Below are 17,986 nucleotides of genomic sequence, written 5' to 3'. Positions count from 1 at the left end.
TCTACCTCTCTCTCGCTCTCTCTACCTCTCTCTCGCTCTCTCTACCTCTCTCTCGCTCTCTCTACCTCTCTCTCGCTCTCTCTACCTCTCTCTCTACCTCTCTCTCGCTCTCTCTACCTCTCTCTCGCTCTCTCTCTCTCTCTGCTCTCTCTACCTCTCTCTCGCTCTCTCTACCTCTCTCTGCTCTCTCTACCTCTCTCTCGCTTCTCTACCTCTCTCTCGCTCTCTCTACCTCTCTCTGCTTCTCTACCTCTCTCTCGCTCTCTCTACCTCTCTCTCGCTTTCTCTACCTCTCTCTACCTCTCTCTGCTTTCTCTACCTCTCTCTACCTCTCTCTCGCTCTCTCTACCTCTCTACCTCTCTCTCTCGCTTTCTCTACCTCTCTCTCGCTCTCTCTACCTCTCTCGCCTCTCTACCTCTCTCTCGCTCTCTCTACCTCTCTGCTCTCTCTACCTCTCTCTACCTCTCTCTCGCTCTCTCTACCTCTCTCTACCTCTCTCTCCTCTCTCTCTACCTCTCTCTCGCTCTCTCTACCTCTCTCTCTACCTCTCTCGCTCTCTCTACTCTCTCTCTACCTCTCTCTACCTCTCTCTACCTCTCTCTACCTCTCTCTACCTCTCTCTCCCTCTCTCTCGCTCTCTCTCTACCTCTCTCTCGCTCTCTCTACCTCTCTCTCGCTCTCTCTACCTCTCTCTAGCTCTCTCTCGCTCTCTCTACCTCTCTCTCGCTTTCTCTACCTCTCTCTCGCTTTCTCTACCTCTCTCTCTCTCTCTCTGTGTCACATTCACAAAGCCTATAGTGGACCTGGCTGTCCCATCAGACTTTTATCTGTTGTCCCACTTATGCTTCCTTCCTCTGCCCACTCTGCCAGTAACCTATAGACGTATATCTAGTCTGGGTTCTGTTTCCTTGTCGGTAAAGGAAGCTCTGTGTGATTTAATAGCTCCAACTAGCCTACTGCATTGCTGCTATATTATACAGCCAAGGCTACCTCTCTTGTAGCCACTGCCTGTTTTTGCCTTGTGTGTTCAGAATCAGATCTCATGTAATCAGAGATGACTTAATAAATACAAGAAAATACCCTTTTTCTTTGGCTGAACTGTAAACTGTACACAGAATATGATTCGGTGTGGTGCTGAACTATCTCTACAGCTGCTGGTGTGGTGCTGTTTCATGTCCTAATGATGTTGTGGGAATGAAAAGGAGCGCATCAAGTCAGATTCCAACATGTGCATACCTGTCTACTAGATTAGAGTCAGGGGAATGTACAGGAACAGAGCTGCCTGGGAGTCACAAGTGATGGGATGTTGGGACTCTTTTAAAAAAAATTTTTTTTTACTGTGATGTTTTCAACTCGTTCAGTGGAAAGAACAGATCTTTCTACTAATTTAGTTAGTTTGATTCAGTAATGCCTAGAGCACGCAGGACCGGCGAACGAGGAACTTAACTTGAAAGAACCATCATTCTACAAGCTTCTCATTTACCATAGGGGGCTTATTGTTGCTGCCATTGAACACTGTTATGCATACAAATATGGTTATTTATTAACCAGGTTCCATCCAACCTCTTTATGTGTGTAAAGTACATGTGGGTTATAAAATGGCCTGATGGAAACAGAACATTTTTCAGTAAACTTTCCAAATGTCGACAAAACAAAATGCGCTAAACAAGGTCAGATGTTTTGTGTCGGTAAAATTAACTGTGAGAAATGTCGGTGAAAATGTGATTATGTGCGAATATTGATATAACATATTTGAAGTAAACTTTGAGTCACGTAATGACGTGTGGTCCCCACTACGACTCGTCAGAAAAGCATGCAGTTTATTATGCTACAGATGAAATAAGTTGTGATGAACTTCACAGGGTGGTGGAAGTGCACAGTGATGAGCTTGATGCTCCTATCCAATAAAATATTGAGGGCCTTATTCTGGTGAAATGATTATTGACGCTTTGCGAAATAAAAAATCTCCCGTTTGTCCATGATAATCTCATGTAGGCAATATGTGCGCTCTGTTGGCTAGAGCTCACATGCCAATACCAGAGTATCACACAACTATATAACACTACATTTGTTTGTGAGAGAACCATCAGTAGAGTTGAAAATGCGATGGAAACCCATTTTGTGCCCAACTTCATCACGTATAGCATTTTAATTTGCAACAAGTCAAAACATATTGTTTTATACTGATTTTTTAAAATATATTTGCATGTGAATCTGTTGCCAGTTGGCTGTAAATCTGGTTGTTGATACCTTTTTTGAAACGAGGTCTAGTTGTGGCTGCAACCGGACTAGATTGTGAACGGCTCTTGTGGGAATGCTTGAGCCTTCCATGTTTGTTGATCAGTGGTAGGCTGTGTTTTGGTTCTACAAGGCTGTCCATCAATAAAACTCAAATCAATTCGTTGCATTCATTCTTACACCACGTGATCAATTATCAGTTATTTTCCTTCTCTGTGCTGCCTGCAGCATGACCTATTTTCTTTCGTGCACATATACAGTTGGTGGTGGTTGGAGCCCGTCTCCGGAGCCGCCAGCAGGTCGGGCTTTATTGCCAAAATCCAGAACTATCCCTTTAACGACCTGGCTAATAACCTCTTCTTCTCTCTGTGTGGTGAATGTTGTAGCCTGGGTCCGCTGGGTATGAGTGTAGCTTTCCCCTTTAATTACCCGGCCCTCTAATGACCTCCATCAACCGAGAAAGCTCTGGATGGCTAATTACAGCTGCAGACATTCTGGCCTCTCATTGACCCGTGGACATAAGTGCTCTGGTATTGTTGCTGTTGGATGAAAACCTCTTATCAGCAAAACAGAAACCTTTCAGTAAATTGGGGGGATTTTCCATAAATGAACATAGAACTTCAGAAGATATTTAGGAAACAAATGATTGGGGTCCAGGGGTTCTCAAATTGGGGTCTGGTCCGTGGAGGTACTGCATTTCATTTCTAACATATTCAATGACTTTCGACCAAAGGATTTGTGGAATAAGTTTTAAATTGTGTAATACAATTCCTATTCATCTACCATGTACAGTTGAAGTCGGAAGTTTACATACACTTAGGTTGGAGTCATTAAAACTCATAGTTTTGGCAAGTCGGTTAGGACATCTACTTTGTGCATGACACAAGTCATTTTTCCAACAATTGTTTACAGACATATTATTTCACTTATTCACTGTATCACAATTCCAGTGGGTCAGAAGTTTAGATACACTAAGTTGACTGTGCCTTTTAAATAGCTTGGAAAATTCCAGAAAATGTCATGGCTTTAGAATCTTCTGAAAGGCTAATTGACATTATACTGTGGATGTATTTCAAGGCCTACCTTCAAACTCAGTGCCTCTTTGCTTGACATCATGGGAAAATCAAAAGAAATCAGCCAAGACCCCAGGAATTGTTTTGTAGACCTCCATAAGTCTGGTTCATCCTTGGGAGAAATTTCCAAATGCCTGAAGGTACCATGTTCATCTGTACAAACAATAGTACGCAAGTATAAACACCATGGGACCACGCAGCCGTCATACCCCTCAGGAAGGAGACGCGTTCTGTCTCCTAGAGATGAACGTACTTTGGTGCAAATCAATCCCAGAACAACATCAAAGGACCTTGTGAAGATGCTGGAGGAAACAGGTACAAAAGTATGTGTATTCACAGTAAAACAAGTCCTATATCGACATAACCTGAAAGGCCGCTCAGCAAGGAAGAAGCCACTGCTCCAAAACCACCATAAAAAGCCCGACTACAGTTTGCAACTGCACATGGGGGCAGAGATGGTACTTTTTGGAGAAATGTCCTCTGGTCTGATGAAACAAAAATAGAACTGTTTGGCCATAATGACCATCGTTATGTTTGGAGGGAAAAAGGGGGATACTTGCAAGCCGAATAACACCATCCCAACCGTGAAGCACGGGGGTGGCAGCATCATGTTGTGGGGGTGCTTTGCTGCAGGAGGGACTGGTGCACTTCACAAAATAGATGGCATCATGAGGGAGGAAAATTATGTGGATATATTGAAGGAACATCTCGAGACATCAGTCAGGAAGTTAAAGCTTGGTAGCAAATGGGTCTTCCAAATGGACAATGACCCCAAGCATACTACCGAGGTTGTGGCAAAATGGCTTAAGGACAGCAAGGAGGCCAACAAACCTGACTCAGTTACACCAGCTCTGTCAGGAGGAATGGGCCAAAATTCACCCGACTTATTGTGGTAAGCTTAGCTAGCGTCCCACCTCGACAACAGCCAGTGAAATTGCAGGGCGCCAAATTCAAAACAGAAATCTCATAATTAAAATTCCTCAAACATACAAGTATTTTACATTATTTTAAAGCGAAACTTGTTTATCCCACCAGTGTCCGATTTCAAAAAGGCTTTACGACGAAAGCACCAAACGATTGTTAGGTCAGTACCTAGTTACAGAAAAACAGCCATTTTTCCAGCCAAAGAGTAGTCACAAAAAGCAGAAATAGAGAAAATGAATTACTAACCTTAGATCTTCATCAGATGGCACAGGACTTCATGTTACACAATACATGTATGTTTTGTTCGATAAAGTTCATATTTATATCCAAAAATCTCAGTTTACATTGGCGCGTTATGGTCAAATGCATTGTCTCAAACATCAAGTGAAAGTGCAGAGATCCACATCAAATTGCAGAAATACTCATCATACACATTTATAAACAATACAAGTGTTAAACATACGAATACAGAAACTTCTCTTTAAGGCAACTGCTGTGTCAGATTTCAAGAAGGTTTTACGGAGAAAGCACACTTTGCGATTGTTAGGTCTGCACCTAGCTACAGAAACCCATACAGCCATTTTCCAGCAAAGGAGTGTCAAAGTCAGAAATAGCATTAAAATTAATCACTTACCTTTTGATCTTCATCTGGTGGCACTCCCAGGTCTCCATGTTAGACGACAAATGTTCGTTCTGTTCGATAATGTCCCTCTTTATGACCAAATACCTCCCCTTTTTGTTTGCATGTTTTGTCCAGTAATCCAAATGCTTAAACGGCGCATGCACTAAAGAAATCCAGACTTTTTTTTTTCCCAAGTACAATAAAAGTTAGTCGAAACATGCCACACGATGTTTAAAATCAATCCTCCAGTTGTTCTTGTCATAAATAATCAATATTTCAACTGGACAAAAGCTTCATCAATAGGAAAGGAGAAACAAGAAATGAGCGTTCCCGATCAGGCTGATGAATGGAAATGGCCACTGATTGAAAGTGCTGTATCTCCCTAATTCTTTCAGAGTAAAAGCCTGAAACAATGCCTGAAGACTGGTCACATGTTGAGGAAGCCATAGAGTTGCTGAACTGGGTCCTAAGTCTTTGTATGGTGGATAGGCTTTCAATGGAAAAACAGCCTTTCAAAATAATAGTACTTCCTGGTTGGATTTCTCGGTTTTCGCCTGCCATACCAGTTCTGTTATACTCAGACATTATTTTAACAGTTTTGGAAACTTTCGAGTTTTCTATCCAAATCTACTAATTATATGCATATCCTATCTTCTGGGCCTGAGTAGCAGGCAGTTTAATTTGGGCACGCTTTTCATCCAAAATTCCGAGTGCTGCCCCCTACCCTAGTGAAGTTAAGCAATTTTAAGGCAGTGCTACCAAATACTAATTGAGCGTATGTAAACTTCTGACCCACTGGGAATGTGATGAAATAAATAAAAGCTATTATTCTGACATTTCACATTCTTAAAATAAAGTGGTGACTTCTAACCGACCTAAAGACAGGGAATTTGTACTTGGATTTAATGTCAGGAATTGTGAAACTGTTTAAATGTATGTAAACTTCTGACTTAAACAGTATATTCTTAATCCTGGGCAACATGGGCCTGGGAGGCTCATAGGGATATTGGTATCCACAGTACTCTACCAATTATACATTTTTTTTGTTCAGATGTTGAACTCAAGTGGCCTTCCTTACTTCTCAGAATGACAGTGTGTTGCCAACTCCTTAAACAACTATCCTTTATGCTTATTGCCCATTTCTAAAACTGACCAGACAGCTAGTATAAGTCTGACTAAACTGCTGCTAGTGGTACATGGTACCACAATGTGCGACAGACTGAGCAATCATTTTCCTCAATCAATGTTCATCGACACTCCTGTTTTAGTAGTGCCTGCTCTGCACACAATATGAGGAGTTGAGACAAACCAGGTATCGTTATAAAGGTTAACCTCTATTACAGTAACATAAATGTTGCCATGTCTTTCGGTGTCCATATGACCGATTCTGTTGGCCCAAACGTCAAATGCAAATAGCAAGTTGAAACCGCTCGTCAGAGAGGAAGAAGTGATCTCATCTTTGATGTGAGTGGCAGGGGGAGGGGCTTAAAGGGGCGTGTCACCGCACAAGGAGACCAAGAAGACGGGCGGGTGTTAGAAAGACACTCATAAAAATACAAATATACCTGCTTCTTGTGATTCCGCCATCCGGAATGTTGCACTTAAAACATACAAATTAAGACCGATATTCCAAATCTGACAGACTCGACTCTTACAAAGACATGTAGCTAGATAAGTAGCCGATTTGGTTGCTGCAACCCAGAAGGTAATCTGATTCCGATATGAATTAAATACTTTCTTCTACATTTGTTACGCTATATCAGCAGGACAGGTATTCAGAGGGCGACAACACACGGATCCCCAGTCAGTTAGGGGAGGAACAAACTGGGATGCGAGTGAAGAGTGGCACCTTAAGAATGGATCCAAGGACAATGGCAGTAGTCTGGTTAAACCAGACTAAACGCTGTGCTCAATGGTGAATACAGGGTTCCTACCGTTTTTAACCTGGCTACAATAGTTGCCCAATCACTGTGGCATTAGAATATATTCAAACCCTGAGGGGGACTGGGTGGATTCAGGCTTGGTACCTACTAAAGACAGACCCCTAAAGGGCTTAGCGCCGTCAGACTTCAACATCCTCCGGATGGATAAAAAAGGGGGTTTACTCTGAAGCGTTCTGCTAATCCTTTCCCTGTTCTGGAGGCTTTTCAAACGCGCTCTCCTGTTTGCACTAGTCTCTGTCTCTCCAACTCACTGGCAAGCCATGTCAGTAAATGCTTTAGGACTAACTCTAGGTTTGGACTTTCAACAGCAACAGAATTTCTATAAAACCTGCATAAAAAGGGTAACCACCACACATCTCCTTGGTATCCATTAATCTTTCTCTGAGTTTGTTACACTATTCCCTCTCCTCTCGGTCTTACTCAACCCACTTCCCAGGTTTACTCATTCCCACACACGCATTGCAACATCATGATGAGTGACGGTGACCTGCAAGTGGCCAAACCACTCCACCCAAGTCCTGGGAGCGATTCCCACAGTTAAACAGCTGCTGTGTTTTGCGTAGGTGTGGGGGTGTGTTTTTTAAATGTGGGCATGTGTGTTCACCTTTTTGCATGCATGTTGTTGAGTGAAGTGGAGTGAGTCTGTCTTGCTACATCTCATGTCGGTCTGACCGGGAAAATGCCAGTAAGTAACTCCTAGTGGAGCGTGTTCATGTTCAATAAAGTTCACACATTTCCTGCAGATTATACAGTGGTGAAGCAGCAGGCTCTGACAAAGGGAGAAAAACAAGCCAGTGCCACATCCTTCTAACCTGACGCTATATAGAGAACATGGTTTAGATAGATATGACCGGGAGAGAGACCCAGGCAGAGAGGCTACTGCAGACCTTCTATAGCCTGGCGATTGGCCCAGACAACACACACAGTTTACAGAAGTTTTCAAAGCCTCGGGGAAGGTTTCCATAACACAGGGGATCAGCCTTGAACTAAGAGCGAGGTACAAGGACAGTCTGCTATGCTACAGACTCCCTCTAGCCTTATGATGACTGGAACAGAAGTCTTCTTGAATACATCAGAGAATGCCAGCAACTGAGGAAGGAAAATCAACATGGCTGAACACAGCACAGCAGCCGTTCCTAGAAGTAGTTAGTGACTGGTCACTGTGTGGTCTGTGGCCTACCAGAGCCTTGGGTTGTGGCCAGTTAGTCCTTATGGTAATTATGGCTTTAAAACTAGCCAAGCTGAATCTGATCTGGACCTTGAGCTGTACAAGTGTGAAAAGATCACAATTTCTCCAAGCTCAATTAAAAAACCTAGATGGTAACATACTACACTTGAACATGGATTTTGAAGAAAAAATGACCAATGTTCTCAAACTGAGAATGAGGGGCGGGGGGGACTACCACGACACATCAGTGCCCAAAATAAACAGAGCTGTCAGAGAACAACATTTTTGCTCATGATTTAATTTCCTTGGCGTTTTGAAACAGAATTGAGTAGGCCTAATATCTAAATATGAATGGCCCGTGGGAAGGACAGTTGGGCACAGTGTGGCGTTTGAGTTGGTTGGGTGAACTCTGCTCTTGTATCCAGTTCACATAATTGGTGTCCTTACACTGGTCCTTTGTGCTGAGATTAGAGGGAAACGAGGAGCGACTGGACTGGCCCTGTGCCCAACAAAGAGCAGGGAAGCATGGAGAGGGTGAATGGGGGAGGGGCAGCCGGAGTGGCGGGTGGGTCACACTCACCAGACCTTGTGCTCTGGGGATAGAGAATACAGATCAAATACCATGATGTCATTTGATGAAACGTGTTGGTTTTGAACAATATTTTTGATGCAAACTTCTAATGTCCTATAAAGAGTGTCTGAAAATGTCGTCTTCTGTGGAGAACTGATATGATGGGAGGGGACAATAAGGGTGGTGGTGGGGGGGTGGGGGCTTAAGCATCCCCCCAGCTGTGAGGTCTACAGCTAGCTAGAGCAAGCAGCTGTGACATTCAGTCATTAAAACCCAGTCTAGACTTTGACTTAAAAATAAATAAATAATTGAATGCAGGATAGATGGAGCTGTTTTGGCTGCAAGAAAGTGTGAAGTTCCTATCATTCCTGCTGTGTTCCTGCCAGACAGACATGAACTGTCCCAAATGGCTCCCTATGTAGTGCACTCCTTTTGACCAGAGCCCCAGTAGCACACTAAATATGGAATAGGGTGCCATTTGGGACGTAACACAGTGAAGGAAGGAATTAAGAAAACGTTGTTGCCACAACCAGTGCTTCCGTTTAATTTTGACAGAGCTCAGGACAGGCCTAGTATTTGAAATCCACATATAATATGAATGACCACCTATTCATATTCCGGGTCTGCATTCGGAACCAATTAAGAGTAGGCCCAACTAACATGCTTGAGGAAATAAACTGCCAAGGACCCAGACAGGTGGAACAAGTTGTACCGAGGGATGAGGAATACTCTACACTACTCCTGTGAGAGCAGTGATCACGTCCACAGGTCCGTGAGAGGCCACACTGTCTGAGACTGCAATAAGTGGTCACACTTAATTTCAGGTCTGACATATCTACCCTATTTGACAAGGTAACTAATGTGACTGAAGTCCCCTACTCCGGTCTGTAATATACTGTCAATGTCGGACCATGTAACTCCATTTTTGCCCATTTTTCCACTAGTATTGAAAGCAGTAGCCTAACTGCCCTCCAATTCACTAGAAGTTTCATGACTCAAACGTTTTGGGACCAGGGACCCCTTTTGTAAGAGCACATTTATCAGGGACCCCCTCAGTCAGAACACAATGTGAGATGAATAAAATCTACAACAGGGAGTTTTACTGTGACTTCGGCTGTGCATGGCCAGATGAACCAGGTCCCTCGGGCAATGGGGAAATAACATTTTAAAGGCCCAGAAATGGAAGTTCTGTCATCTTCATTGAAAGCAATTCAAAGAAACGGTAGATCTGTTCTATGTGCACTATTTCTATGCTTCCCGGTCTTAAGTTTAGTTTTTGCTTCTTTTGGTTTTGTACACCAGCTTCAAACAATATTTTTGTTTAAGGAAAATCTATTTCACAGCGGTTTAGATGGTTCAATGATTCTCTACACTATCCTAGCTTGTTTTGTAACCAACTAAAATTAGGCAAACTTCACATTTTTGCAACCAGGAAATGGGGTGATTTCTGCATAGTGCATCATTTTAAATGGCTGTGTTTATGTAAGTTAAAAAAAAAAAAAATAGGAATAAAAGGTTTGAGTGAAAGGTTTTGTTCAGATGCTGTATAAGGAATTGGCAACTTGTTCTCATTCTGAGAAAAAGGTAGGCCACTTGATTTCAACATCTGAACAAAAATTATGTTTAATTGGTAGAGTACTGTTGATACCAATATCCCTGTGAGCCTCCCAGGCCTATGTTGCCCAGGGTTAAGAACCTACATGGTAGGTTAGGGTTAGGGTTAGAACCTACATGGTAGATTGACACGTCTTTGTAAGAGTCGAGTCTGTCAGATTTGGAATATCGGTCTTAATTTGTATGTTTTAAGTGCAACATTCCGGATGGCGGAATCACAAGAAGCAGGTATATTTGTATTTTTATGAGCGTCTTTCTAACACCCGCCCGTCTTCTTGGTCTCCTTGTGCGGTGACACGCCCCTTTAAGCCCCTCCCCCTGCCACTCACATCAAAGATGAGATCACTTCTTCCTCTCTGACGAGCGGTTTCAACTTGCTATTTGCATTTGAGGTTTGGGCCAACAGAATCGGTCATATGGACACCGAAAGACATGGCAACATTTATGTTACTGTAATAGAGGTTAACCTTTAACGATACCTGGTTTGTCTCAACTCCTCATATTGTGTGCAGAGCAGGCACTACTAAAACAGGAGTGTCGATGAACATTGATTCTGGGAAATGATTGCTCAGTCTGTCGCACATTGTGGTACCATGTACCACTAGCAGCAGTTTAGTCAGACTTATACTAGCTGTCTGGTCAGTTTTAGAAATGGGCAATAAGCATAAAGGATAGTTGTTTAAGGAGTTGGCAACACGTTGTCATTCTGAGAAGTAAGGAAGGCCACTTTTTTGATTTCAACATCTGAACAAAGTGCACAGGCTAGGAAAGAATGCTGTTGGAGATGGACAGAAGGCTGTGTTCATAACAATTCAACTGTTTTACCTAGCAAATAGATCCAAGTTGGCTAAACTTAAAATAGAAAAATTAGAGAGCTACTCTAGCATGTGGTGAGTAAGGTCAAGTGTTGGTTTCATGAGTTGAAATAAAACATACCAGAAATGTTCCATACGCACAAAACACCTATTATTTTGAGGGAGTGTGTAATTGGCATGCTAACTGCAGGAATATCCACCAGAGCCGTTGCCAGAGAATTGACCATTTCTCTACCATAAGCCGCCTCCAACATTGTTTTAGAGAATTTGGCAGTACGTCCAACCGGCCTCACAACCGCAGACCACGTGTAACCACGCCAGCCCAGGACCTCCACATCCGGCTTCTTCACCTGCGGCATAGTCCGAAACCAGACAGCAGATGAAACTGGGTTTGCACAACCCAATAATTTGACAGAAACAGTCTTAAAGATGCTCATCCTCACCAGAGTCTTGACCTGACTGCAATTTGGCGTCGGAACTGACTTCTGTCGGCAAATGGTCACCTTCTATGGCCACTAGCATGCTGCAGAAGTGTGTTCTTCATGGATGAATTGTGATTTCAACTGTGCCGGGCAGAAGACAAGACCGCGTGTATGGCGTTGTGTGGGCGAGGGGTTTGATGTTGTGAACAGAGTGGCCCGTGGTGGTGGGGTTATGGTATGGGCAGGTATAAGCTACAGACTACGAACACAATTAACATTTTATCGATGGCAATTTGAATGCACATAGATACTGTGAGTTCCTGAGAACAATTGTCGTGACTTTCATCCATCACCTCATGTTTCAACATGATAATGCATGGCCCCATGTTGCAAGGATCTGTACACAATTCCTGGAAGCTGACAATGTCTGTTCTTCCATGGCCTGCATACTCACCAGCCATGTCACCCAATAAGCATGTTTTGGGTGCTCTGGATCGATGTGTACGACACCGTGTTCCAGTTCCCACCAATGTCCAGCAATTTCGTCCAGCAATTTCACACAGCCATTGAAGAGTGGGACAACAGGCCACAAACAACAGCCTGATCAGCTCTATACGAAGGAGATGTCGTGCTGCATGAGGCAACAGGTTTTGGAATGAGGTGTTGGCTGAGCAGGCATCCACATACTTATGGTCATGTGTTGTATCTCACCAATAAGTTAAAAAAATATGTATATTTTTTTAGGCCATATCGCCCATCCTTACCCGCCAGTGTTGTGATTGGCTGTGATTTTTCACCTTTTTTGATTTCTCCTACCGGGCTGGTGTCTATTTTTTGCTGTCTTATATAGTGGAAATTGGGTCATGCGGCCAATGTAGAAATCGCGCTGTCATTTCCTGGTTGCTCAAATTCTACATTATAGGCTCCCAGGACAGTGTCCTCTCCCTTCCTCTCCTCTGTGTGTTTTGGGTTCATCTGCAGTGGTGGATCTGGTTTCAGCCACAGTGCTGTCTGCACAAACCCCACTCCACTGGGTGTGTTGTCTATTCTGATTGGGACTATCCTGGGTAGTCCATTTAGATGGAATGTATGTATGTTTTTCTTAGTTGGTGGTTTAGGATGCCCTCTGCTGGAAATAATGTGGTCACTGCAGTAAGTATTGTTTTCCGTTAATGGATTGATGCTCAAGGTCATCAACGACAGTTCATCATCTCATTCTGTTCTGGAAATAAATCGATGCCGATTTTTAAAATTTATTTGTAATAATGACAATTACAACAATACTGAATGAACACTTATTTTAACTTAATACATCAATAAAATCAATTTAGCCTCAAATAAATAATGAAACATGTTCAATTTGGTTTAAATAATGCAAAAACAAAGTGTTGGAGAAGAAAGTAAAAGTGCAATATGTGCCATGTAAGAAAGCTAATGATTAAGTTCCTTGCTCAGAACATGAGAACATATGAAAGCTGGTGGTTCGTTTTAACATGAGTCTTCAATATTCTCAGGTAAGAAGTTTTAGGTTGTAGTTATTATAGGACTAGTTCTCTCTATACCATTTGTATTTCATATACCTTTGACTATAACATGTTCTTATAGGCACTTTAGTATTGCCAGTGTAACAGTATAGCTTCCGCCGCTCCTACCTGGGATCGAACCAGGAACACTGACAACAGCCACCATCGAATCAGCGTTACCCATGCAGAGCAAGGGGAACAACTACTCCAAGTCTCAGAGCGAGTGACGTTTGAAACTCTATTTGCGCGCACCCCGCTAACTAGCTAGCCATTTCCCATCACATCGTTACACCAGCCTAATCTCGGGGGTTGATAGGCTTGAAGTCATAAACAGCAGAGATGCTGGCAAAACGCATGAAAGTGCTGTTTGAATGAATGCTTATGAGCCTGCTGGTGCCTACCATCGCTCAGTCAGACTGCTCTATCAAATCATAGACTTAGTTATAACATAACACACAGAAATGCGAGCCTTAGTTTCCGGATTCGACCATATTAATGACCTATCTCAAACAAGACGTTTATTCTTTCAGTGAAATACGGAACCGTTCCGTATTTTATCTAACGGGTGGCATCCATCAGTCTAAATATTACTGTTACATTGCACAACCTTCAATTTTATGTCGTAAAATTCTGGCAAATTTAGATAGCAACGAGCCAAGCGGCCCAAACTGTTGCATATACCCTGACTCTGCGTGCAATGAACGCAAGAGAAGTGACACAATTTCACCTGGTTAGTATTGCCTGCTTACCTGAATTTCTTTCAGCTAAATATGCAGGTTTAAAAATATATACTTCTGTGTATTGATTTTAAGAAAGGCATTGGTGTTTATGTTTAGGTTCACGTTGGAGCAACGACAGTCCTTTTTCGCGAATGCGCACCGCATCGATTATATGCAACGCAGGACACGCTAGATAAACTAGTAATATACTACACCATGTATAGTTATCACTAGTTATAACTAGTGATTATGATTAAGTTTAATGCTAGCTAGCAACTTACCTTGGCTTCTTACTGCATTCGCGTAACAGGCAGTCTCCTCGTGAGACAGGTGGTTAGAGCGTTGGACTAGTTAACCGTAAGGTTGCAAGATTGAATCCCTGAGCTGACAAGGTAAAAATCTGTCGTTCTGCCCCTGAACAAGGCAGTTAACACACTGTTCCTAGGCCGTCATTGAAAATAAGAATGTGTTCTTAACTGACTTGCCTAGTTAAATAAAGATTAAATAAAGGTGTAAAAAAATTAAATTAAATAGGCAAAATCGGCGTCCAAAATTACCTATTTTCCGATTTATGACAACTTGAAGTCGGCCCTAATTAATCGGCCATTCCGATTGATTGATCGAACTCTACCCTCTGTCTGTTATCTTGGTCTCTGATTCAAGCTTCCATGATGCTCCTCAGACCACAACGGAAATGTCTGACTTTGCAATCCCGATCACAATTGTTTTTACTGACCAAATAAAAATCATCAATTGGCAGTTTTTCTAACCTCCTTCATCTCTCTTTTCTCCAGCCCTGCGGTGTAACTGCACCAACTGTGCAAAGTCTGGTTATGAGTGTGAGACGGACGGTGCCTGCATGGCCTCCACCTCCTTCATCCAGGGCCATGAGCAGCATGTAAGGATCTGTATTACCAGAGACAGCCTTGTGCCCCCTGGCCAACCTTTCTACTGTCTGAGTGCTGAGGGACTTCTCAACACACACTGCTGCTACACTGACTACTGCAACAGCGTAGACCTCAAGGTCCCCTCGCGTGAGTAAAGCTGAAGTTACACCAGCCGTGTATTGCATGTGCATTCCACCAGAATAACTTCCTGTCATCGTCTCCTTTATCTGCAGTCATTTGAGAGAACAGGACTGGTGAAGGCCACCCCCTTGTAGACATTCCCCATGTTGCTTTTACCCCTCCAATTCTTTCATATCAGTGCAGATAAGGGAGAGGTGATGAGAGGAAGCCACTTTGGGCTATTGAGATGCACCCTTTGTGTTTAGTTTAAACTGGAAAGATGGTAATACCACTACCTTGTTCTCAATGTCTCCCTCTCCAGTTCCAGTGAGTTCTGGTGGCCCCTGGGGGCCAGTGGAGCTTGTGGCTGTGATCGCAGGGCCAGTCTTCCTTCTGTGCATGCTGCTGCTGGTGGGAGTGTTCCTGTTCCAACACCACCAAAGGGCCTACAGGTGAGTTGGCACTGCTTTATGGGGGGGCCCTATAGGTAGGTTGGCACTGCGTGATGGGATGGCCCTACAGGTGGTCCATCAGGTAGCCTAGAGGTTAGAGAGGTGGGCCAGTAGCTGGAAGGTTGCTAGTTCAAGCCCTGAGTGGGAACTGACCTGGCAACTGGAGGGCTGCTGGTATCAGATCTGTGTGGGTTGAGATGACCAGAAGGTGCATTTCAGGTTCTCACCATAGAGACAATAAATCTCTCTTCTGGTACAGCCACAGGCAGAGGCTGGAGGTGGAGGACCCCTCCTGTGAACACCTCTACCTGGCCAAGGACAAGACCCTGCAGGATCTCATCTATGACATGTCCACCTCCGGGTCTGGTTCTGGTGAGTAGACTGAGCCTACACTGCTTGAATAAAAGGTTCTAGATATGGAACTGCAAAGCATGCTTATTTTTTTAGCAGTATCCTCTACCCTCTCCTGCAAGCAGAGGGTATACATTGCTGTTCAATGTTAAGAATATCCTTTAGTTATATCCATAAGGAATATAGTAGATGCATACAAGTTTGTGTATTTAGGTAAAAGCCAAACGGCATCAGCCAGGAGTACCACTATTTGCTCTTCTCTCTGCCTCCCCCTGCAGGCCTGCCCCTGTTTGTGCAGCGTACCGTAGCCAGGACCATTGTTTTGCAGGAGATTATAGGGAAAGGCCGCTTTGGAGAGGTGTGGCGGGGGAAGTGGCGTGGAGGAGACGTGGCGGTGAAGATATTCTCTTCCCGGGAGGAGCGGTCGTGGTTCAGAGAGGCTGAGATCTACCAGACCGTCATGCTGAGACACGAGAACATTCTGGGATTCATTGCCGCCGACAATAAAGGTGATTCTCTCACCACACACACAATAGGGCAGGGTTTCCGTTGTAGCACTGGGCGTTTCACCAGCAACATTCATTTATTTACCAGACGTTTTATAAATGTACTGAACCCATGCATTGCATGCGTAACCTGATTTTATTTTATTTTTTACCTTTATTTAACTAGGCAAGTCAGTTAAGAACAAATTCTTATTTTCAATGACTTTCAATGATTCTTACGAAATTCCGATGCTCACTTTGAAGATGTTAGGATAATTGTTTACATTTACTTTTCCTCAGCCAGCAAGACGAGTAATGAATAGCAACATCGCTAGCCTATGTCAATCTAATATCCCCCATAGTAGAAAAGTGTACCTATTCTATTGGTCAGCTTGTTGTTCTGTGCATGAAAGAAATGGCCTATTAACTGTTGTGGGATGATAGATCCCAAATTCATCCAACCAGTTGGACCTAGGCTACATAAGAAGCAATGAGGCTGATACAACTAATCAGAACGTTTTGCTTAAGATGTTGCTAAACTATTATTTCTTCACATTAGAAATGCAGCAATGTGCACAAAGCAGCAGGCTATGTGCAAATGTTTGTTCTATAATGCACTTAGTGGGAAAACGCTGTCAAAAGGGCACATGCGAGCAGTTTCATGTGATGGAGATGAAAATATCCATTATAAATGTAGTAAGATGGGAGATCTAAAGATGCAACAACTAGCATGGGTTAGTAATATGACTAGGATTGTGCCTTTGGCGAATGGACGATGAAAGAAAGTTGATTTGAAAACCAAGAGAACATGAAAAAAATAGGCTACTGGTTTCAATGGTATATGGAAATCATTCTAAAAGAATTGCCTCTATGGTTGGATATACATTTGAAGCAAGGTAAGACTTGCCTCATCTGAAGCAAAGACGTTCAGGTTTCAAACAAATAAGTATGTCTTCAGAAAAATAAAAACCACATACCTTATTTACATAAGTATTCAGACCCTTTGCTTTGAGACTTGATATTGAGCTCAGGTGCATCCTGTTTCTATTGATCATCCTTGAGATGTTTCTACAACTTGATTGGAGTCCACCGGCGGTAAATTAAATTGATTGGACATGATTTGGAAAGGCAAACACCTGTCTATATAAGGTCCCACAGTTGACAGTGCATGTCGGAGCAAAACCAAGGAATTGTCTGTAGAGCTCCAAGACAGGACTGTCGAGGCACAGATCTGGGGAAGGGTACCAAAACATTTCTGCAGCATTGAAGGTCCCCAAGAACACAGTGGCCTCCATCATTCTTAAATGGAAGAAGTTTGAAACCACCAAGACTCTTCCTAAAGCTGGCTGCCTGGCCAAATTGAGCCAGCAGGAGAGAAGGGCCTTGGTCAGGGAGGTGACCAAGAACCCAATGGTCACTCTGACAGAGCTCCAGAGTTCCTCTATGGAGATGGAAGAACCTTCCAGAAGGACAACCATCTCTGCAACAACACTCCATCAATCAGGCCTTTATGGTAGAGCTGCCAGGCAGGAGCCACTCCTCAGTGAATGTGCATCTTAAAACATAATATTATTTTTGTTTGTATTGTGGAAAACATCGAGGCATGTGAATACGTTCTGAAAGCATTGTATCTCTGGTGTTCTGTAGGTGCATTTCAAAACAGCGCACCTACTGGCTGTAGTTTATTGACCATAGAATTCTCCTCCCTCCCTTCTGTCTTCTCTCCCTCGCCAGATAACGGCACATGGACTCAGCTGTGGCTGGTCTCAGACTACCACGAGCACGGCTCTCTGTTTGACTACCTGAACCACTACTCTGTGACCATCGAAGGCATGATCAAACTGTCCCTGTCTGCTGCCAGTGGCCTGGCTCACCTGCACATGGAGATACTTGGAACGCAGGGTTAGCACAGCGGGGAGATTTAATTATATGGACCATCCACGTTCACTCAGCCCATATGTGTTTACATTCATAGACTAGGGCGCGTTCAGCAGGTTTGGAACATTCAGATAGAAATGTTATGTACAACAAACATTCCTCTGACATGTAGATCAAGGA

The 17,986-nt window shown here is 43.3% G+C and overlaps 1 protein-coding gene across 1 annotated transcript in view; it reads left to right on the top strand.

Annotated features, from left to right (window-relative positions):
• Window positions 1-17,986, top strand: part of LOC112249358 (activin receptor type-1B) — a 54,089-nt gene that overhangs the window by 33,272 nt on the left and 2,831 nt on the right. The window contains exons 2-6 of the mRNA XM_042299636.1: window positions 14,428-14,667; window positions 14,963-15,092; window positions 15,352-15,464; window positions 15,722-15,952; window positions 17,663-17,830. Coding sequence (XP_042155570.1) covers window positions 14,428-14,667; window positions 14,963-15,092; window positions 15,352-15,464; window positions 15,722-15,952; window positions 17,663-17,830 — 882 coding nt within the window. The remainder of the gene's footprint in view (window positions 1-14,427; window positions 14,668-14,962; window positions 15,093-15,351; window positions 15,465-15,721; window positions 15,953-17,662; window positions 17,831-17,986) is intronic.

This window comes from Oncorhynchus tshawytscha, linkage group LG16 (genome assembly GCF_018296145.1).
Source record: "Oncorhynchus tshawytscha isolate Ot180627B linkage group LG16, Otsh_v2.0, whole genome shotgun sequence".
Taxonomy (NCBI): Eukaryota; Metazoa; Chordata; class Actinopteri; order Salmoniformes; family Salmonidae; genus Oncorhynchus; species Oncorhynchus tshawytscha.
Note: the sequence above shows the minus strand (reverse complement) of the source record. Positions and strands in the feature narration are given on the sequence as shown.